Genomic DNA, 22,945 nt, shown 5'->3' with positions numbered 1-22,945 from the left:
ACTTTATATTAAATTTTCTGATGACTGGATAAATTTGGGATGTACTCTAAATTTAAAGCAGCAAGTCAAGTGTAATGTTGCATAACAAATATAAAAACTACAGACCATTCTTTTTCCTCGCTTAATCTCCTGAAGTACAGTTTTAATATCAAAGTCTCCAAATTCTGCTCTTGAGGTTGTTGTGAGCTGGACTGTGCCAGAAGAAAACAACTAGAGAAGAAAAATGCAGGAATATTAACATTCAGAATCCTTATGAGGAAAACATTAAATGTGGTAACAAGTGTGTTATATTTAATTTCCGAAGAAAGATAATCTTTCCTTAATAATCAAGTATCTGCTCAAATATTTTTAATATATTTACATGTCTGATTAAAATACAGCCAAAATTATGGACATTGAAATAAAAATGAAGATTGCCAGTGTGAAGCCAAGATTAAATCGCTTCAAGCAATGAAAATTTCAACAATGTCACTCTATTCTCAACTATTTTACATTTCCACAAAGTTTTAAAAAACAGTTTAAATTGGCAAATTTCAACCATAGATGCAGATCAGAATCACTTGGGGGATTTTGTTTTTCAAACTAGACACAAATGAGATCTATTCCACAGGGTTCCTAGATGCACGTATTTTGGAAAAAGCTCACCAGGTAAATATGATATGTACTCTGGTTAAGAACCTGTGACATAAATAATGTAATTTTAAAAACCTTATCAATGGGATGAGTCATTCAATACACTCTAAGTCAAAGATATTTATGTATACTGTAAGTCAGGCATGGATCTAAGGATGTCAAGATAAAAACTTATTCTTATCTTCAAGGAATTTAAGAGTCTGTTAGGGAAGATAAGTTCATAAATGAGTAACTGTAATACAGTGTGTTAAGTACAACAGAGATAATTATTAGGTTATAGTAAAAGTCTAAAATATATTTCATGACATGCTTATAAAGACAAAATTTTTACAGTTATGAAATAATTAATTACAGATTATCCTAACTACAGTAACTATAATTAGAATTACTTCAAATCCTACTAAAACATAAAGGCTATAATTTAACAAAATCTAAATTTTATTAAGATTTGGGATTACAAGATATACTATTCATAACTCTAAAATACTAATACTTGTGGGGGAAGTTTTTTAGTTACTAGCTAAATGATTTTTAAAAAATCACTTGGGCTTTTAGATCACAGGGGAAACAAAGAAAAACAAACAAACGAACAAAAAAACAAAATTGGGCTTAAAAGAACCATGGTTACCATGCACTTATAATGGGCAGCTGCCTTCTTGGCATTAAATATATGCAGTTTTCCTCGTGCTTCATTTTCTTCCTCCCCTACATGGCAAAATCCACATTTAGGCCTGGTGTCACTAGGGCTGCTTCTGTGTGGAGACCTATCTCTCTGCAAATGTAAAAGAAAAAAAGAACTTAAAAAAAATCATGAAAATATGCTATCAGTATTTCAAGCTTATTTAACATTTCAAATGATGAACTTCACCTATAGTTTAAATGAAATATTCATGGTGCAACAAAAAGTAAGAATCCAACAGTTTTTTTTACTTACATAGGAACTACTTTCCATTTCGTCTGTTCCATGGGAGGATGTGGACCTGGTATCTTCTGACAGTCCTTTAAAATTAGTTTTTCTTGGCCTTCCTTTGCGACTTTTCTTTTTACTTTTAGGTGATGAGGGCTCCAGTTCGTGTTCATTAAAACTTTCCTCTAAATCAGCTGCTTAAAAATGAACAAAAACCTTTTATGGACCAATCTCAAAATAAGTATTAGTTCATGGGTCTTTAGGACATATGTTTCTTCTTAGAATGAAACTGTCTCCAGAAATGAGGAGAAATGGTCTGTGGTATGCTCAATATAGCAACCCAATGTTTCAGATAAATGCAATAAAAATCAAATACAAATAGTTTAGTAAATTAATTTTTAGAGTTTGCTTTTGTATTTTTTTTTTTTTTTACCATAGGTTTCAAAGAGTTTGTAAAAGTAGAACACTTACCTAGAAAATACACTTATTGTAACTTGGAAAACTAAATGAAAATAAAGTAGATATATTTGTGCTATCCAATGTGGTAGCCACTAGCAACATGTGGCTTAAAAAAATTAAGTCAGTTATAATTAAATACAATTAAAACTTCAGTCTCATAGTCACACTGACTGCACTGCAAGAGCTTATTAGCTATATGCGGCTAGTTGCAACTGTATTAGACAGCACATATACAGTGTCACTGTCACAAAAAAAGTTCTATTGGATAACATTGGTCTAGATTACTCTTCAAACTATCATGAAAACTGAATGAATAAATTCAACAAGGAAGGCATTTACAATTGAACTAATGGATCAAGTAATTAAACAAATATTAAGTACAAAAAGAATTTCTAATACAAGCAGTAAAAGAAGTATGTTGCTAGTTAGTTGCATATGCTTTAATGAATTAAGCAAAACTGACGCAGAAATTTGAGAACTGCATTTCTCAGTAATCTGAAAAGAATTTCTACCATAATGAAAGGTGTTTCATCAGTAGTTTACTATAAATATTTTATTTATTGAGGGCCTCTGTATAAGATAATGTATTAATATTTAGTGTTTAAAAGGGTAATAAAAACCAAATGTTCACTTGCCATAAGGTCAAACTATGGAAAGTTTTAGGTACGGCTCTAATATCTTCACCATTTTTTCCTTTACCATGTTACTGATTATAATTCTAGAGACTAATTTCTCAATGAGAAACCATATCAACTCCTATGCTCAGATGTTAATATCTTTCCTACTACTTCGAAGGTTGTTTATTAGAAACAAAAGTACATTTATTATAAGAAAAGGGCAATTCAGTTGGTATACCTGAATATATATAAACTAAGGGAACTACAAGTATTAGGTTGTTTGCAAAACAGTTAATAACAATATACATGAGTGCAACTTCACAGAGCTGTGGTAGGACCTGAGGGAGTTAAGGGGAAAAGGTAAAAGTTATTGGATAGTGTTTTATAGGCAACAACATAAATTCATGTGAATAACTTCCTGTGAAGACAGAGAAGTCAATTAAAGATGTTTTCTCTCCTTAACACAATAGCAAATTTCATGTCAGAATATACTACTTAATTTCAATATTCAAATTGACAATCTTTAATACAGGGAATTTCACTAAAAGCTGTCAGAATCACTTGCACTTGGCTGGACACGGTGGCTCACACCTGTAATCCCAGCACTTTGGGAGACCGAGGCGGACAGATCACGAGGTCAGGAGTTCAAGACCAGCCTGGCCAATATGGTGAAACCCCATCTCTACTAAAAATACAAAAAATTAGCTGGGCGTGGTGGTGCGCGCCTGTAGTCCCACCTAATTGGGAGGCTGAGGCAGAAGAATCACTTGAACCCGGGAGGCAGAGGTTGCACTGAGCCAAGATTGTGCCACTGCACGTCCAGCCTGGGTGACAAAGCAAGACTCCATCTCAAAAAAGAATTACTTGCACTTGCCAAATATTAAAATTTCTCAAAATGAAAAATCGTAACCGTTTCAATCATTCTAAGACATCTATGTGTATGTATATATAAAACATTCAGTTTTATACATATGTATACACATATAATATATTCAGTTATCTATTATGAAAATAAGCATCACTAACACCATACATAACACTATTAAATAACATTTAATAGTTGTTTAACAAATAACATTAATAAATAAGATGTTTAATAAATAACATTATTAAACATCTATAAAAATTACTTAAGAACTGATTCCATTATCAAGCCAACATGATTAGTTTCCCACATGGCATATTTGTTCTAAATATGAAATCATTCCATAAAAATTTTTAACAACTTTAAAATCAATAGTAAAAGTCATGAAAAATTCATATATTTAACTATATTAGACTTTCGAACTTCTGAAAAGTATAAATTAAAAAGTGATAAATTTGGGCCGGGTGCGGTGGCTCACGCCTGTAATCCCAGCACTTTGGGAGGCCAAGGTGGGCAGATCACCTGAGATTGGGAGTTCGAGACCCTCCTGACTAACATGGAGAAACCTGTATCTACTAAAAATACAAAACTAGCTGGGCATGGTGGCGCATGCCAGTAATCCCAGCTACTCGGGAGGCAGAGACGGAAAATGGCATGAACCTGGGAGCCGGAGCTTGCAGTGAGCCAAGAGCATACCACTGCACTCCAGCCTGGGCGACAAAGTGAGACTCCGTCTCAAAAAAAAAAAAAAAAAAAAAAAAAAAAAGTGGCAAATCAAAAGGCAGACAATAAACTGGAAAAAGGCCGGGCATGGTGGCCAAGGTGGTTGGATCACTTGAGGTCAGGAGTTCGAGACCAGCCTGGCCAACAAGGTGAAAACCCATCTCTACTAAAACTCCAAAAAAAAATTAGCTGGGTATGGTGTCATGTGCCTGTTAACCCAGCTACTAGGGAGGCTGAGGCAGGAGAATCACTTGAACTCAGGAGGCAGAGGTTGCAGTGAGCCGAGATCATGCCACTGTACTCCAGCCTGGGTGACAAAGCAAGACTCTGTCTCAAAAATAAAATAAAATAAAATAAAATAAAACTGGAAAAATATCTGCTTCTGCTGTACTTCTGACAAAGAATTAGTATCGTTATGACATGATAAACTCATACAAGATTAAGACCCAAATGGAAAAATAGATCAAGGATATAATCAGATAATTCTCAGAATATAAGTAGTTAATAAGCACAGTTTAAAAATATTTAACTTCTCCAGAACCAAAGTGCAAATTAAGTGATATATCATTTTCACCTATCAAAACAGCAGACTTTAAATAGTTATTAAAAGCTAAAATAAAAACCACAATGAGATACCATCTCACATCAGTCAGGATGGCTATTATTAAAGAGTCAAAAAACAATAGATGCTAGTGAGGCTGTGGAGTAAAGGGAACGTTTATACATTGTTGGTGGGAATGTAAATTAGCTCAGCCACTGGGGAAAGCAGTTTGGAAATTTCTCAAAGAACATAAAACGGAACTACTATTTGACCCAACACCACCATTACTGGGTATATATTCAAAAGGAAACAAATCATTCCACCAAAAAGACACATGCACTGGTATGTTCACCACAGCACTATTCATAATAGCAAAGACAAGGAATCAACCTAGGTGTCCATCAACAGTGGACTGGATAAAGAAAATGTGGTTTGGAGTGGAATGCCCTGCTACATGGAATACCCTGTAGCCATAATAAAGAATGAAATAATGTCCTTTGTGGCAATAAGGATATAGCAGGAACAGAAAACCAAATACAACATGCTCTCACTTATAAGTGGGAGCTAAACACTGGGTTCTCATGGACATGGAAATGGCAGTAATAGAAACTGGGGACTACTAGAGGGAGGAGAGAGGGACAAGGGCAAGGGTTGAAAAACTAACTATTGGGTACTATGCCCAGTACCTGGGTAATGGCATCATTCATACGCCAAACCTCAGTATCACATAATATACTCAGGTAACAAACCTGAGCATGTACCCCCTGAATCTGAAATACAAGTTAAAAAAAAAAAAGGTACATTAAACCCAACAAAATATGTGTTAGAAAGAAAATATAAAACAAGTGCCCCTAAATGGAGAGAGAGACTATGTTTCTGAATGAACATGATAGACAGAAAATCAGCTCTCACTAATCTGACTTTATGAAATGAAACTTAAAGTTGATTCTGTGGTCTTCTGGAAAATGGACGAGAATACACAAGATGAAAAAAAGAATACACAAGAGTATCTTTTTGAAAAGAAGATATCAAAATATACTATAAAGCAATAGCAGTTAAACCACTGGCACAAGAATAGACACATACCAGTGGAAGAGAATCTCCAAGTTTGAAAACAGACGCACATGCACATGAAAATTGAAAGTATGGTAATGGCGGCATTTCAGGTGAGTAGAAAAGACATAACAGCACAACTGGCTATCCATCTTTTAAAAATGGATACATCATACTATATGAAAAAGTTCAGATGGATTAAAAATCTAATTGTAAAGTAAACTATTAATGCAATAGGAGAAAATAGAGGAGAATTTTAAAAAATAATCTTGGATCAGGACATGTAAGAAGCCCTAAAGGAAAAGACTGGGAGATTTGACTAAAAATTAGTAACTTTTGTACAGCTAAAGGCACCATAAACTAAGTTAAAAGAAATACATTGGGCCCGGCGCGGTGGCTCAGGCCTGTAACCCCAGCGCTTTGGGAGGCCGAGGTGGGCAGATTACCTGAGGTCAGGAGTTTGAGGCCAGCCTGGCCAACATGGCGAAACCCCGTCTCTACTAAGAATACAAAAATTAGCTGGGCGTGGTGGCAGGGTGCCTGTAATCCCAGCTATTCGGTAGGCTGAGGCAGGAGAATCGCTTGAACTTGGGAGGCGGAGGTTACAGTGAGCCAAGATCGCGCCACTGCACTCCAGCCTGGTGACAAGAGCGAAACTCTGTCTAAAAACTAATAATAATAATAAATAAATAAATTGGAAGATCATTTGCATATAGTGACAGAATATCTATATTATAGAGAACACCTGCATATCAATTTTAAAAAGACAAACTCTAAGAGAAAAATGCACAAAGAACAGGAAAACGCAATTCACAAAAGAAATATAAATGACAAAAAAACATGAACAGATGCCCAACCTCACCAGTGAAAATGGAAATTAAAATTAAATGAAATAATCAGACAAAAAGACTTACACCTAGCACAGGTATGGGAATTTGACGCTGTTGGTGGGAACATAAACTAGGTAAACAGTTTCAGAAGCAACGTGACAGTACTCATTCCCCACGTTAAATGCATAGACCCTTTGACTTGGCAATCCCATTTCTAAGACTTTTATCTCATAGAGTCACTCGTATAAGTACATAAGTATATTATGTATAAGGGAAGGTGTTGCAGTATTATTTGTAATCATGAAAAAACAGATATAACCAATTTTATTAATAGATAAATCCTTAGGCCTGGGCACAGTGGCTCACGCCTATAATCTCAGCACTTTGGGAGGCCAAGGCAGGTGGACTGTTTGAGGTCAGGAGTTCAAGACCAGCCTGACCAACATGGTGAAACCCCGTCTCTACTAAAAATACAAAAATTAGCTGGGTGTGGTGGTGCACGCCTGTAATCCCAGCTACTCAGGAGGCTGAGGCAGAAGAATCACTTGAACCCAGGAGGCGGAGGTTGCAGTGAGCTGAGATCACGCCATAGCACTCCAGCCTGGGAGCCAGAGCAAGTCTCAAAAAAAAAAAAAGTGACAATCTTCCTTTCACCTTCTACTTCCACCTGCTCTGTGCTTCCAGCTGGCTCCTCGGGCTCCCTAACCTGCCTCCCTCCCTAACCTCCTGACCTCCCACCAAGGAAAGCACTGTTAACTGCTTCTTTTCTCAACCTCAGTGTATAAGAGTCTGGGTTTGAATCTTGGATCTTCCACATACTGTGTATCTTTGGACCTGAAACCTACCTCAGGGTGTTCTTAAATTAATTACATGAATTCCTGCATGTAAAGTACTTAAAACAGTGCCTGGCATATAAGACACTTTCAGTAAATGCTATTATTTTCTCTGCATATGCACGTTTTTAAAATGGTATTCTAAGCACACTATTCTGCATCTTGCTTTTTCCGCTTAATATAGCTTGACAACTTTCCATGTCAGTATATAGGAATTTACCTCCTTCCATGTAAGAGCTAATAGTAATCCATCATATTTAACCAGCCCCCTATGGTTATGACTTGTAAGTTTTCAGTGTTTTTGCTGTTACAAATGTGATGAACATCTTTCTCCATTTATCTTTGCTCACTTGTACAGTATCTTAACAGTTTTCATTTGTAAATACGTGTGTATAAGTTGGAAATAGAATAGTAAGAGCTAACATCTGAGCTTTCGAGTTTTCACTATACCAGATACGCTATGTGGTTTATATGCATTATCTCATTTGAGCCTCACAATCACTCCACAAAGTTGTAACGGTCATCTTCCCAACCCCCCCTTCATCCCCCACCACCCTGTTTTACAGATAAGGAAGTTTAGAAAGGTTAAGTAATTTTGCCCAAGGTCACAAAGCTAGAGAATGGCAGAGCTGGGACAAATACGTATATGTCAGTGAATAACTACAAGGATGCTCTTAAAATAGTAATATTCATTGTCATGGAAATACACATTTCCATATGCTCCTGGATGTTAGAAAAAGAACAGTTATGCTTATGTATGCACATAATTGGTCTGGAAGGAAACACAAGAAACTCACAGATAGTAGTGTTTGCTTTTAGCAGAAGAATTCAGAAAAGGATACAAGGGCACAGGTGACAGGAAAGCCTGATTTTTGTACAATGTTCATGTACCTATTCAAAATAAATACGATAAAAGGTAAAATTTTACACTTGTATTCACAACTGCAATTTCTAAAAATCCAGGCTGATAAAGTAGGTGACAAAACAGGGTTGTCCTCCTTCCCAAGCCACCAAACATTCCGAGCCTCTTATCAGCACAGCTTGCAGATGTCTGTGTCACTTTAGAATGGCCAGGCCCCTCTCTATTACCCTTCTGCTCTTTTCTGGCCCCTATGGGGAGGGGAATGCCCAACTTACCAGGACACCAACTCTCTTCCTAGTACTGCAAAGCCCTGTCTGTCCCTTTCCTGATTCTCTTCTCTTAGTAACCAATGTTTTCCTCATTTTACAACTTCCTGGTTTACGCTCCACCTTCCTCCTCCTAAGTTCTCCCATCAGTTAACAGTGTGAAGTAGAAAGGATAACTGGACAGAACGTCTGAAATTGCCACTTACTAGGTCTTAACTTGGTTAAGTTACTTACCATTCACAAGTGTCCTCATGTGTCAAATGGGACTAATGTTAATACCTTTCTTACAAGGCTGCTTGAAGAAATTACTTGTGAAAAATGCTTTGTAAACTATAAAATTATATTTGTTAGTTAATACTCTTGGCATATCTTGTGTAGTCTGTAAACTCTTTGTCCACATGGGGACTCTTTCTTAAATTCCCCAAGGTGCTCACACCTTGCAGGCACTCAATAAATGCTTGTCAGAGTTAAAAAAAAAAAAAAAAAAAAAAAAGAAACAAACAAAAAGGACAGGCATTAAGATTGAGGCAAGCATCACCACCTCTGCTTTGAATCTTCATAGTTGCTGCAAAAGGAAAACTGGAGGACATTTGTCCTGCTTTTTCCAGTGTAAACATGATGTGCATTTACTCTGGAAGTGCGGAGTCATTTGTGAACTCAGTTTCCTGCTTTTTCAGGAAAGGTATCAGGTAAATGATTTATATACATATATATATGTATATAATATATATACACATACACATACACATGCATATACAAACACATGCACATATACATACACATGGATATACAAATTTGTAGCATACACCCAAAATATATTATTAAGTGTGCTAAAATGAAATCTGATGCCTGGGATTACTTCAAAATAATCCAGACGAAGAAAGTGAGTGGGGGGTAAAGATGAAACGTTATGCTGTTATTTCTACTTTTGCTTAAGTTTGAAATTTCCTATAATGAAAGTTTGTACAATGTGCTAAATCAAACATGGGCATACACAATGCCTAACACAGTACTCTGCACATGGGTGAATCAGAAAGAATATGGAGTAGGCCAGGCACAGTTGCTCACGCCTATAATCCCAGCACTTTGGGAGGCTGAGGCGGGTAGATCACCTGAGGTCAGGAGTTCGAGACCAGCCTGGCCAACGTAGCAAAACCCTGCCTCTACTAAAAATACAAAAATTATCCGGGCATGGTGGTGGGCGCCTGTAATCCCAGCTACTTGGCTGAGGTGGGAGGATCGCTTGAACCTGGGAGGTGGAGGCTGCAGTGAGCCGAGATCGCACCACTGCACTCCAGCCTGGGTGACAGAATGAGACAAACAAACAAAAAAAGAATATGGAGTCAGTTTTACACGGTGCAAAGACCACAATATGAATACACTACTAAAATTTTCTAAGTTAAAGTACAAAGAATTTAAATTCCATTGTCATCTAAGGAAGAGCACATGAAAAGATGGTGATAAAAGCAGGTAGAAGTTTAAAGGAATAATAATGATATAGAACACAGTATTTACAGACATCTTCAAGATATCGTGGGTTTGCTTCCAGACTACCACAGTAAAGCAAATATCGCAGTAAAGCAAATCACACGAATGTTTTTGCTTCCCAGTGCATTTAAAAGTTATGTTTACACTATATTGTAGTCTACTAAGTGTATAATAGCATTATGTATATAAAAAGGTATGTACCTTCATTAAAAATACTTTATTGCTAAAAATAAATGCTAACAATCATCTGAGCTTTCCAGTAAGTTGTAATCTTTTTGCTGGTGAAGGGTCTTGCCTTGATGCTGTTGGCTGCTAACTGATCAAGGTGGTGGATGGCTGAAGGATGGGGTGGCTGTGAAAATTCCTTAAATTAAGACAACACTGAAGTTTGCCGCACTGATGGACTCTTTCTTTTATGAAATATTTCTCTATAGAATGAGATGCTGTTTGATAGCATTTTACCCACAGGAAAAATTCTTTCAAAATTAGAATCAATCCTCTCAAACCCTGCCACTGCTTTATCAACCATGTTTACAGAATATTCTAAATACTTTGTTGTCGTTTCAACAATGTTCACAGCATCATCACCAGAAGTACACTCTATCTCAAGAAACTACTTTCTTTGCTCATCCATAAGAAGCAAACTCCTCATCTGTTAAAGTTTGATCATGAGATTACAGCAATCCAGTCCCATCTTCAGGCTCCACTTCTAATTCTAGTTCTCTTACTATTTCTACCACATCTGCAGTGACTTCCTCCACCGAAGTCTTACACCTCTCAAAGTCATCCGTGAGGGTTGGAATAAACTTCTTCCAAATTCCTGTTAACATCAATATTTTGACCTCTGTCCTTGAATCACAAATGTTCTCAATGGCATCCAGAATGATGAATCCTTTCCAGAAGGTTTTTAATTGCCTTGCCCAGATTAATCATAGAAATCACTATGTATGGCAGCTACAGCCTTATGAAATGTATTTCTTAAATAATAAGACTTGAAAGTCCAAAGTACTCCTTGGTCCATGGGCTCTATGGACTGCAGAATGAATGCTGTACTAGCATGACACGAAGACAACATTCATCTCCTTGTAGATCTCTGTCAGAGCTCTTGGATGACCAGATGCATTGTCAATAAGCAGTAATATTTTGAAAGGAATCTTTTTCTCTGACCAGTAGGTATCAAGAGTGGGCTTAAAATATTCAGTAAACCATGCTATAAACAGATGTGCTATCATTCATTTATAGAGCATAAACAGAGTAGATTTATTGTAATTCTGAGGGCCCTACGATTTTTTAAATGGTAAATGAGGATTGGCTTTAAAGTCACCAGCTGCATTAGCCCCTAACAAGACTCAGTCTGTACTTTGAAGCTTTGAGTCCAGGCATTGACGTCTCTCTAGCTACAAATGTCCTAGATGGCATCTTCCTCCAATACAAGGCTGTTTCATTGATATTAAAAATCTGTTGTTTTGTGTAGGCAACTTCACCAATGATCTTAGCTAGATCCTCTGTATAACTCACTATATTTCTACATCAGCACTTGCTGCTTTCACCTTGCACCTTTATTGTTATGGAGACTTCTTTCCTTAAATCTGATGAACCAACCTCTGCTAGCTTCAAATTTTTCTTCTGTAGATTCCTTACCTCTCTCAGCCTTCATAGAATTGAAGAATTAGAGGCTTGCTCTAGATTAGGCTTTGGCTTAAGGGAATGTTGTGGCTGGTTTATCTTCTATCCAGACCACCAAAACTTTCCCCATATCAGCAATAGGGCTGTTTCACTTTCTTATCATTTGTGTGTTCCCCGGAATAGCACTTTTAACTTCCTCCAAGAACTTTTTTTTTTTGCATTCACAACTTGGTTGTTTGGTACAAGAGGCCTAGCTTTTGGCCTGTCTCAGCTTTCAACATGCCTTCCTCACTAAGCTTAATAATTTCAGCTTTGAATTTAAAGTGAGAAAAGTACAACTCTCCCTTTTACTTAAACACTTAAGAGGCCATTAGAGGGTTATTAATTGGTCTAATTTCAATACTGTTATGTCTTAGAGAATAGGGAAGCCCAAAAAGAGGGAGAGAGATGGAGAATGGTTGGTTGGGGAGGCAGCCAGAACACACATCACATTTATCAATTAAGTTCACTGTCTTACATGGGCACGGTTCATGATGTCCCAAAACAATTTGCAATAGCAATATCAAAGATTATTGATCATAGATCACCAAAACGGATAAAAAAAATGAAAAGGTTTGAAATATTGTGAGAATTGCCAAAATGTGACAGAAACAAAGTGAGCACATCCTGTCAGAAAAAATGATGCCAACAGACTTGTTCAATGCAAGGTTGCCACAAATCTTCAATTTGTAAAAAATGCAGTATCTGTGAAGCACAATAAACTGAAGTGCAATAAAGTAAGGTATGCCTGTACTGAGCCATTGTTTAGAGTTGTACACACATTATTTTTCATTTAATCCTTAGAATAATCCTATGAGGTAGGTTTAAAAAAAACAAAACAAATTTTACAGATGCAATATCTAACGCTCTCCTCTGAGAGAGATCAAGTAATTTGCCCCAGATCATGTGCCTAGGATGTGGCAGAGCTAAGATTCAAATACAGACCTTATTTCAAAGCCAATACTCTTAACCAGTATATAATACTGCTTCCCAGTACTTCATAAGTCTATTCAGTGCTACTCAACTTAAAAGGTTTTTAAAGAGCTTACTACCAACATCGAAATCTCCCTATATTTCTATTTAATAAAAGTAATGCAAACTGTGGCCAGGTGCAGTGGCTCACGCCTGTAATCCCACCACTTTGGGAGGCCAAGGTGGGTGGATCACGAGGTCAGGAGATTGAGACCATCCTGGCCAACATGGTGAAACCCTGCCTCTACTAAAAATAGAAAAATTAGCTGGGCGCGGTGGCGCTTGCCTGTAATCCCAGCTACTCGGGAGGCTGAGGCAGGACAATCACTTGAACCAGGGAGGCAGAGGTTGCAGTGAGCTGAGATCGTGGCACTGTACTCTAGCCTGGGCAACAGAATGAGACTCTGTCTCAACCAAACAAACAAACAAAAAACAAACAAAACACTAAGTAAATATTAAAGCAGGTAAAGGCTGCAAATCTACATAAATTATAACATTTTTAAGATACTTTTAACATAACTATGGTGACCCTATTTCCTGAAACATAAACTGAGTTATATCATTTGACAAGCAATTTCTAATATAAAGTTTCAGAACTGTCCATTAGGGAATCCACCAGGTTCTTGAATAAAATACAGACTATAGCCTCCAAGGTTAGGCACAAAAGATTCCTTTACACCATCTCAGAAAGCACGGGATTTTGTGGGTCACTGTAGTTCTAACACTTATCACCACTTTATCTTTTTAAGTAATTTCAGACTTATAAAAAAAGTTGTCATAAAAATTCCTGTATACCCTTCACTCAGATTCTAAAAATAATATTTTACCACATTTGCTTTATCATTCATTCTCTCTCAATATCCATACACATTTTTTCCTGAAAGGTTTAAGAGTAAAATGCTGCCATGATGTCACCACTGTATTTTAATGTTTGTTACATATCTGTCACTAAATTATGCCCTCCCCAACTCCCCCAAAACTAAAATTTGTCTCATTTGATACATGAGGACACTTCACCTTGTGAATAAGTTAAACAAGTTAAGACCTCGTGGGGCAGTTTCAGACTTTCTGTCCAGATATCCTTTCTACTTCACACTGTTAAATGATGTGAGAACTTAGGAGGAGGAAGATGGAGCATAAACTAGGAAGAAGGTAAGATGAGGAAAATAGTGGTTAAGAAGAGAAGACAATCAGTAAAGGGACAGACAGGGCTTTATAATACTAGGAGGAGTGTTGGTGTACTGGTAAATTGGGCATTACTCTCCCCAATTTACCATACTCAAAAACCTTATAATCACATAAAATGGTTCTATTTCTGACATCCCTATGTCACACTCTGGGACCACAAATGCTTGTTTTCCTAAGTACTTTCATTCTCATTGTTCTTCAACCCTATTAGGACCTCCAGTCCATTGATGACTTCTTGTTTCTTGTTCTCCTGCCATCACTTCCCTCCCTATCTCACTCAAACTGCTCTCTTGCAAATATCTGAAACTCCCATATCCGTTTACTTCATTAAACTCACTTGGCAAGATCCCAATTTTTATTTACCCTACTAGCCACTTTCTCTATGCACATACAGGATCCTGAATTACTGGTGGAAAAGTTACATCACTTGACTGATGGGAATCACTGCATAAACTCATAGGTACTAACCTCAACAGCGCCCTTAACCTATTCTGGAAACCTTACATTTCTCCAAGCAAACTTCCTCTCCCCGTCTTCAGAGCTATTCTTTCAAATAGTTCTCTTTCCTCCAGCTTCCAACCCTCACACCTTTCGCTACATTCTCCTTCACAGAGAAGACAGACCAGATAGGAGCCACTTATCCTCTTTGTTCCCTCCTACTACAGTGGAAATGCCCTCCTATCACAGGCCAGTTGTTTTGCTTGTGTGCTGAATCCTTTTTCCTTTACCTTCAATCTCTTCCTGCCCAAAGCATCCTTTCTCATAAGTGTCTATCAATCAATTAATTCTCCTCCTTAAAAAAAAAAAGCCAAAGGCTGGGAGTGGTGGCTCACACTTGTAATCCCAGCACTTTGAAAGGCTGAGGTGGAGGACTGCTTGAACCCAGGAGTTTGAGACCAGCCTGGGCAATGTGGCAAAACCCCATTTCTACCCAAAAAAAAAAAAAAAAAAAAAATTAGCCAGGTGTGGTGGCACATGCCTGTAGTTCTAGCTACTCAGGAGGCTGAGGTGGGAGGATCACTTGAGCCTGGGAGGCTGAGGCTGCAGTGAGCCATGATTGAGCCACTGGACTCCAGCCTGTGTGATAGAGTGAGACTCTGTCTCAAAATAATAAATAAAAATAAAAGGCAATTAAGTGAAAGAGGCCAATCTGAAAAAAGCTATACACTGTATGATTCCAACCATGACATCCTGGAAAAGGCAAAGCTATGGAGACAGTAAAAGTATCAGTGGTTGCCAGAGGTTTGGGAGGGAAAAGGGATGAACAGGTAGAGCACAGGGGATTTTCAGGGCAATGAAATGATTCTGTATGATACTGTAATGGTAGGTACATGTCATTATATACATGTCAAAACCCATAGCATGTACCACACCAAGAGTGCACTAACTTAAACTATGGACTTTGGGTGATAATGATGTGCCAATATCACCCAGTCTGGTGTGGGATGTTAATAGTGGGTAGGCTGTGTGTGTGTGTGCGTGTGTGTGTGTGTGTGTGTGTGTGTGTGTGTTAGGGGTTGGGAAACAGGAGATATATGGGAACTCTGTACTTTCTGCTCAATTTTGCTATGAACCTAAAACTGTTCTAAAAATAAAGTCTATTAATCAAGGGAAAAAAGCCACCCTTTAACTTCCTTCTAACTATTCCCCTCCCCTTTACAAGCAAACTTATTAGGAGGCTTACCTGTGTTACTCTTAACATCCTACACCAGAGTGGTACATTTGTTACAATGGATGAACCAATATAGGCATATCATTATTACCTGAAGTCCACAGTTTACATTAGGGTACTCTTAGTGTGGTACATTCTATGAATTTTGACATGTATGTAACATGCCATGTCACAAATCTCCAATTTCTCACTTCCCATTTGCCGAGGTGCATATCAATATGGCTTTTGCCCCAATTACTTTACCCAAACTATTTTCTAAGGTCACCCATGGCTCCGTTGTCACTGAATCCAATGGATGCTTTTTCAACAGTCTACCAAGTTGACCATTTGGTTCCTTCAGGAACTACTCTCTTCCTTCCTTTGGTTTCCAGGATGTAACACTAATCTGACTTTCCTCCTCCCTCTCTAGCCATTGTTTCTCTCTCCCTTTGAAGGCCCATCCTTCTATACCCAGCCTTTAATTGTTAAAAGTTCCTCAAGGCTCAGTCCTAAGCCCTTTCCTCTTCTGAACTCTCTCCTTAGGGGATTTTTACTCCACTCACAAAGATGCAATTATTTATACTCTCACTTGGCAAATTTCTATCTCTAGCCAAGGTCTCTATTCTGAGAACAAGAACCATATAATCAATCCATCTGCTTCTCTGATATCCCCACTTAACTAGCTCATAGGTATCTTTTTTTTCTTTTTTTTGGAGACGGAGTCTCGCTCTGTCACCCAGGCTGGAGTGCAGTGGCCAGATCTCAGCTCACTGCAAGCTCCGCCTCCCGGGTTCACGCCATTCTCCTGCCTCAGCCTCCCGAGTAGCTGGGACTACAGGCGCCCGCCACCTCGCCCGGCTAGTTTTTTGTATTTTTTAGTAGAGACGGGGTTTCACCGTGTTAGCCAGGATGGTCTCGATCTCCTGACCTCGTGATCCACCCGTCTCGGCCTCCCAAAGTGCTGGGATTACAGGCTTGAGCCACCGCGCCCGGCCAATAGGTATCTTAAACTTGATCTTTCAAACTTAAGTCATCAACTTTCCCCAAAAGCTTACTTCACCTCTCCTGTTATCTAAGCAAATGGCAACATCAGTCACCCATTTGCATATGCCAGAAACCTTGGAGTCATCTCTAATATCTCTTTTCCCTCATCTCTATACTGGATGCACCTGCTAAGTGCTATCAATTCTATCTTCAAACACTCTTCCTAAATTTGTCTACTTCTGCTCAACCCCGTAATTACAACTCTAGTCCAAGCCTGCTATCATTACCAAACAGGATTCCTACAACAAGCCATTCTGTTTGCTTAAAACCCTCAATTATCTCTTGCTGTTCTTAGGATGATATTCAAAATCCCTACCAATCTGGCCCATGTATTCTCCTCCCAACCTCATGTGCCACTCTACCTATCATTTTTGTTTGTTTGAGTAAGAGACAGAGTCTCACTCTGTTGCCTAGGCTAGAGTGCAGTGGCGTGATCGTAGCTCACTGCAGCCTTGAAATTCTGGGCTCAAGTAATCCTCCTGCCTCAGCCTCCTGAGTAGCTGGGACTACAGGTGCACAGAACCATGCTCAGTTAATTTTTAAATTTTTTGTAGAGAGAGGGTCTCGCTATGTTGTCCAGGCTGGTCTTAAACTCCTGGCTGTAAGCCATCTCCTCACTGGAGCCTCCCAAAATGCTGGGATTACAGGCATGAACCACCATGCCTGCCCCGATCTATCTTTTACTTACATAGCTTTCTATCAATTCCTTGGAAGTATCAAGTTCCTTCCTGTCTAAGTTTTCAAAGATCCTGTTCCTTCTGCATAGAATGTGCCTCCAATCCTCTTTAGTCTTTTAAGACTTAATTTAAAAGAAATTTTCTCACAGGTCCCCCCAAACATTTGCTCATGGCACTCTAATTTCTCATTCATATGATTTATTACAATTGTAACCTATTACTTGTGCAACTATTTATTTAGTGTACATCTCTCATATTAGACTTCAAGCCCTTTGGGGCAGAGACCCATCTAATTTATCCCTATCTCCCCAATTACCTAACAGGCCTGGCAAATAGTAGCTGAAATATATTTACCAGCTTGTATATAATTCCAGAGGGACTGTGTCCTCAGTTAACTGTCACCATTGATAGGGAAGATATTTTGCATCAGAAATGCTTTCCTTTTATTTTGGAGACTGAGTCTTGTTCTGTCACCCAGACTGGAGTGCAAATGGCGTAATCTCGGCTCACTGCAACCTCTGCCTCCTGGGTTCAAGCAATTCTCCCGCTTCAGCCTCCTGAGTTGCTGGGATTACAGGTGTGCGCCACCACACCCAGCTAATTTTTGTATTTTTAGTAGAGACGGGGTTTCACCATGTTGGCCAGGCTGGTCTCGAACTCCTGACCTCAGGTGATCCACTAGCCTTGCCGTCCCAAAGTGCTGGGATTACAGGAGTGAGCCACTGCGCCAGCCCAGAAATGCTTTCTTGTATGTTTGGAATGATTTTATAGGCAGCTTATCTAAGCCCATCACCACTAACAGGTAAATACATATAGTTCCTGGGATGGGCATTCTAATAACCTAGTGACATAATGATAGTTAAAAACTCCATATAGATTTTAAATTGCTTTTCAAATTCACAGTCTACTTTTTCTGAAGCAAAACGGATGACATAGGTTTTAGGTATTTAATATTCAATAATATTTTATTTGTGATGGGAAAATTGAATTGCTATATTATGCAATTATTCTCAAATTTAGTATTTCAAAAGAGCTCATTTTATATAAAGCTAACATGGCAGACTGAATGATATATTAATAGCATTTATCATATCAAGTATTAGCAAAGTAAGTATTGAGCCACAGATGGCAAATGACCAAGACATTACCATAGATATTCATTCCTCTTTGCTCTGGAGACTAGTGCAGCACAATTCTTAAAAGACAGTCCCTGAAATACAATCCTATAACCTCCCATCATAAATCACGATCATAAAGGAGAACATACGTTTCCCATTAGAACAATGGAATAATTGGAAGTTCTGTTTCTGACAAAGCACTCAAAATCAACTAAATTTGAGATAGATCAATGTGATAAAAGCCAGAAATCAATAAACATAAAGCTTTAATACTTTATAGAATTATTCTTTCAAGGTCCACAATGTGAATATAAATACACTATATATAAAAATGATACAAACCCCCGCCCACTGTTCTACAGACGTACACATCGAATCCCAAATTCAAATTAATTGTATCACAAATCTGAAGTTATAATAATGCTGCCAGTTACATTAAAAGAAAAGTTGTCTTGAAAAGTATGAATTTAGATCTCTCACTATTAAGTTTCACAGGGCTAAAACATGGCCAAAATTATTCTCCTTTGTATAGTTTGCAGTGACTTCTCCCTACCACTAGATGGTACTATCAGCTTCAGAAATTCAGGGAATAAAATGGGAGCTGTTTATATTAATCAGTATATATTAATCATCCTTAATTATCTCAAATATCCTGTCTCAGTGTGCTCATACTTGTATTCATCAGATCATGAGTCTCAATCCTCAGCTTAACATACAGCATAACATAGTCTCAATCCTCAGCTTAACATACAGCATAACATAGTCTCAATCCTCAGCTTAACATACAGCATAACATTGTCTAAATCCTCAGCTTAACTTGGATTGTTTGAAATGGGGATGGATACCCCATTCTCCATGATGTGCTTATTTAACATTGCATGCCTGTATCAAAATATCTCATGTACCCCATAAATATATACACCTACTCTGTACTCACAAAAATTAAAAATTGATTAAGAAAAAACCATATAGGGCCACTATAATCTTAAAGAGTATGAAATAAATGTACTGTTAAAATCTGAAATAATTAAAGGTGGAAAAGCATACTCAATCTTTCACAAAGGATTTTCCAATTCAATTCTAGAATTCAGTGAGGAGAAAACAGAAGAAAAGCATTATTAAGGTTTTTTGCGTCATATTTTATCACCTCGAAAAACATTGTTATTATTTATCCAGTTTGTTTACCTTAAAGACTAGATTTTGCTAATGACTGTGTTTTTAACCAATACTTTAAAGTATCTGGACTAATCTCAAGTCCAGAAGTGGAAACAATATTGTTTTGTATTACAAAAGCCAAGATCTAGAGATCAAAAAGGACCACCAATTTTAACATGCGAATACCAATAATTAGGTAAATCTTTATAAAAGAAACAACTTCCTAAAACAACAGTGCTCAAACCATTATAATTCTAAGCAACATATTCTCAAAAGCAAACAAAAATTTTAAAGATTTCTAATCTAAATGAAGGAATAGAACAATTGCAGATTACATCTAAGCCATTTTATATTGCTAGTAAAAGTATCAAAACCATCTGTTTGAAAATGTTTGAAACAAGTCAGAACTCAGTATCAGAGTTTTCCCATACTTTTTACAGACCAAGTACAACTTGGCTAACTACATATAAACATGACTAACCTGGTTTTATATAAATTTAAGTAGAAACAAACTATAAAATAATGTTTAAAGTTTGTATTTTAAATTTGGTTACTTATTAACACATTCGCATTTTTTTTAAGTACTACAAATGTGAATAAAAATTTAACAGAAAGCCTGGTGATCACAAAATGTACTACTATTACCAAGTTCACATCATTTATAATATGACAGTAGCAAGGATCCCAATTAGCATCCTTAAAGAAACACACAGCTGACCAGGCACAGTGGCTCATGCCTGTAATTCCAGCACTTTGGGAGGCCGAGGAGAGTGGATCACCTGAGGTCAGGAGTTCAAGCCCAGCCTGGCCAACATGGCGAAATCCCGTCTCTTCTAAAAATACAAAAATTAGCAGAGTGTAGTGGTGGGTGCCTGTAATCCCAGCTACTCAGGAGGCCGAGGCGGGAGAATCGCCTGAACCCAGGAGGCAGAGGCTGCAGTGATCCGAGATTGCGCCACTGCACTCTGGGCAACACAGCAAGATTCCGTCTCAAAAAAAGAAAGAAAACAGAAAAGAAACGAGGCCAGGCGCGGTGGGTCACGCCTGTAATCCCAGCACTTTGGGAGGCCGAGGTGGGCGGATCACGAGGTCAGGAGATCAAGACCATTCTGGCTAACACAGTGAAACCCCATCTCCACTAAAAATACAAAAAATTAGCCAGGCGTGGTGGCAGGCGCCTGTCGTCCCAGCTACTCGGGAGGCTGAGGCAGGAGAATGGTGTGAACCTGGGAGGCGGAGCTTGCAGTGAGCCGAGATTGCACCACTGCACTCCAGCCTGGGCAACAGAGTGAGACTCCGTCTCAAAAAAGAAAGAAACGAAACATGCAGCCACCAGCGTAATTTCTTACTAAAGATAGATTTTCAACATATACTTTACAAGGACTTTGGGGTAAAAGTTTTCTTACAAGTTCAGATCTTGGCTGGGCGCGATGGCTCATGCCTGTAATCCTAGCACTTTGGGAGGCTGAGGCAGGTGGATCACGAGGTCAGGAGTTCAAGAGCAGCCTGGCCAACATGGTGAAACCCTGTCTCTACTAAATATACAAAAATAAGCTGGCATGATGGCGCGCATCTGTAATCCCAGCTACTCAGGAGGCTGAGGCAGGAGAATCGCTCGAAACTGGAAGGCTGAGGTTGCAGTAAGCTGAGATCACGCCACTGCACTCCAGCCTGGGTGACAGAGCAAGACTTCGTTTCAGAAAAAAAAAAAAGTTCAGATCTTTTTACTATGCACATTAGTTTATCCTAATACTTTTCTCAATTCTTCTAAATGTACTGAATGTTGAGATATATCTTATGGTTAAAATTGATATAGTACAATTCACTAATTTGTACTCAAATTTCTTCTTGAAACTGAAAAGTGGCTGAAACGTGGCTAAATGATGTACCTTCGGAGTTATGTGCAGTTTTCTTGTGTTTTCGGCAATAGACCCTATAAAAAATGAAGAAATCAAAAATTAGTAAGCAAACTAAATTAAACTCACTTTTCAAGTTAAGAAAATGAGCAGTACACTTCACCCCCATTCACTAGCTGGATTCAAAAAATATTATTAAACTTTCTGTACTATTTCTCTAAGTATTAAATTTCTTATCAAAAACACCCTTTATGATGACGATGAAATGCTTTGAAATGGGAAAAATTTTTACAAAAGCCCAAAGAAAGTATAATTGTTAAAAAAAAAAAAAAAAAACTTAAAGAGAAGTTAAATAATTACATGTAAATTCCTTGTGAAGGTTTCTCTCGTATTTGAGCTTTATCATGCAATGCACAGTGGTAGTGGTATGTCCTGTGACATGTTTTCACATCACAACCAATTGTTGCTCCAGGACAATGGCACAAAGAACACATCTAAGGCAAAACGACAAAATATTATTATTAGTATGTGACTTTCTAAGGCTGTATATCAGATTAGAGGCATATCAATTTCTGTCAAGGAAACAAATTGGTTATTGAAAACTTTTGTAATTAATGCTATTTTTCTTGTTTTCTCTCCTTAGAATAACCAGAATAAAATTCTTCTGGGGTATTTTGTTCCCACGTTAAACACTGACAAAATTAACAGAATACTATTAATGTCTATTATTTCATTATGGTCAAGAGAAAATTTGAAATACTGTAATTCAGGAATGTGAGCTGTATGTAACATTATAAAAGAGAACTTTTTATGCAATCCAGATCTTCCTGGGTATAAGTAACTGGAGAAAATGTCTCATACCAGAAAAAAATGTTTCTCTTAAAATTTCCACTTAATTGCTAGGCATGGTGGCTCATGCCTGTAACCCCAGCACTTTAGGAGGCAGAGGCGGGCGGATCACAAGGTCAGGAGTTCAAGACCAGCCTGGCCAATATGGTGAAACCCCAACTCTACTAAAAATACAAAAAAATTAACTGGGCGTGGTAGCGCACGTCTGTAACCCCAGCTACTTGGGAGGCTGAAGCAGAACTGCTTGAACCTAGGAGGTGGAGGTTGCAGTGAGCCAAGATCGCGCCACTATACTCCAGCCTGGGCAACAGAGCGAGACTCCGTCTTAAAAAAAAAAAAAAAAAAAAAAAAAAAAGAAATTCCACTTAATTAATGAGACTCTGTGGGAAAAAAATCTCACATAACTTACTATTTGAAAACCTGGTAAAATCCATTTAAAGTGAGGGAAGGAGAGAGGATAAAAGAATTAGGTAGTGTTTTTAATACCTTGAGCTCTGAGACTATTTTATGATGTCAAGTTGATTATATTGTGAAAATATGCACGGTACTTCAGTTTAATCTATGTCACTTACCTCTTGCATTACGAATTCAGGTAAACATATAACAGATGCTTTCAATGTATTTTATTATACCTTACCTTTTGAATTTAATGGATAATTCATATTGATTAACTAGCTCATACTCTACATTTAG

General features: G+C 37.9%; 2 protein-coding genes across 4 annotated transcripts in view; both read right to left on the bottom strand.

Moving 5' to 3' along the window:
- The window catches only part of HPRT1 (hypoxanthine phosphoribosyltransferase 1), a 1,139,661-nt gene that overhangs the window by 87,826 nt on the left and 1,028,890 nt on the right, over window positions 1–22,945 (bottom strand). The window lies entirely within an intron of this gene.
- PHF6 (PHD finger protein 6) overlaps window positions 1–22,945 on the bottom strand; it is a 55,822-nt gene that overhangs the window by 14,423 nt on the left and 18,454 nt on the right. For 2 of the 3 annotated variants that reach the window (XM_050777323.1, XM_050777324.1), the window contains exons 4-8: window positions 21,764–21,897; window positions 21,437–21,480; window positions 1,568–1,737; window positions 1,262–1,405; window positions 106–210 (exon numbers count right to left, since the gene is read on the bottom strand). In XM_050777323.1, coding sequence (XP_050633280.1) covers window positions 106–210; window positions 1,262–1,405; window positions 1,568–1,737; window positions 21,437–21,480; window positions 21,764–21,897 — 597 coding nt within the window. The remainder of the gene's footprint in view (window positions 1–105; window positions 211–1,261; window positions 1,406–1,567; window positions 1,738–21,436; window positions 21,481–21,763; window positions 21,898–22,945) is intronic. The other variant, XM_050777325.1, reaches the window with a different exon arrangement.

The sequence above is a fragment of the Macaca thibetana genome, chromosome X (assembly GCF_024542745.1).
Source record: "Macaca thibetana thibetana isolate TM-01 chromosome X, ASM2454274v1, whole genome shotgun sequence".
NCBI lineage: Eukaryota > Metazoa > Chordata > Mammalia > Primates > Cercopithecidae > Macaca > Macaca thibetana.
The sequence above is the reverse complement of the archived record's forward strand: the minus strand, read 5'-3'. Positions and strand labels throughout refer to the sequence as shown.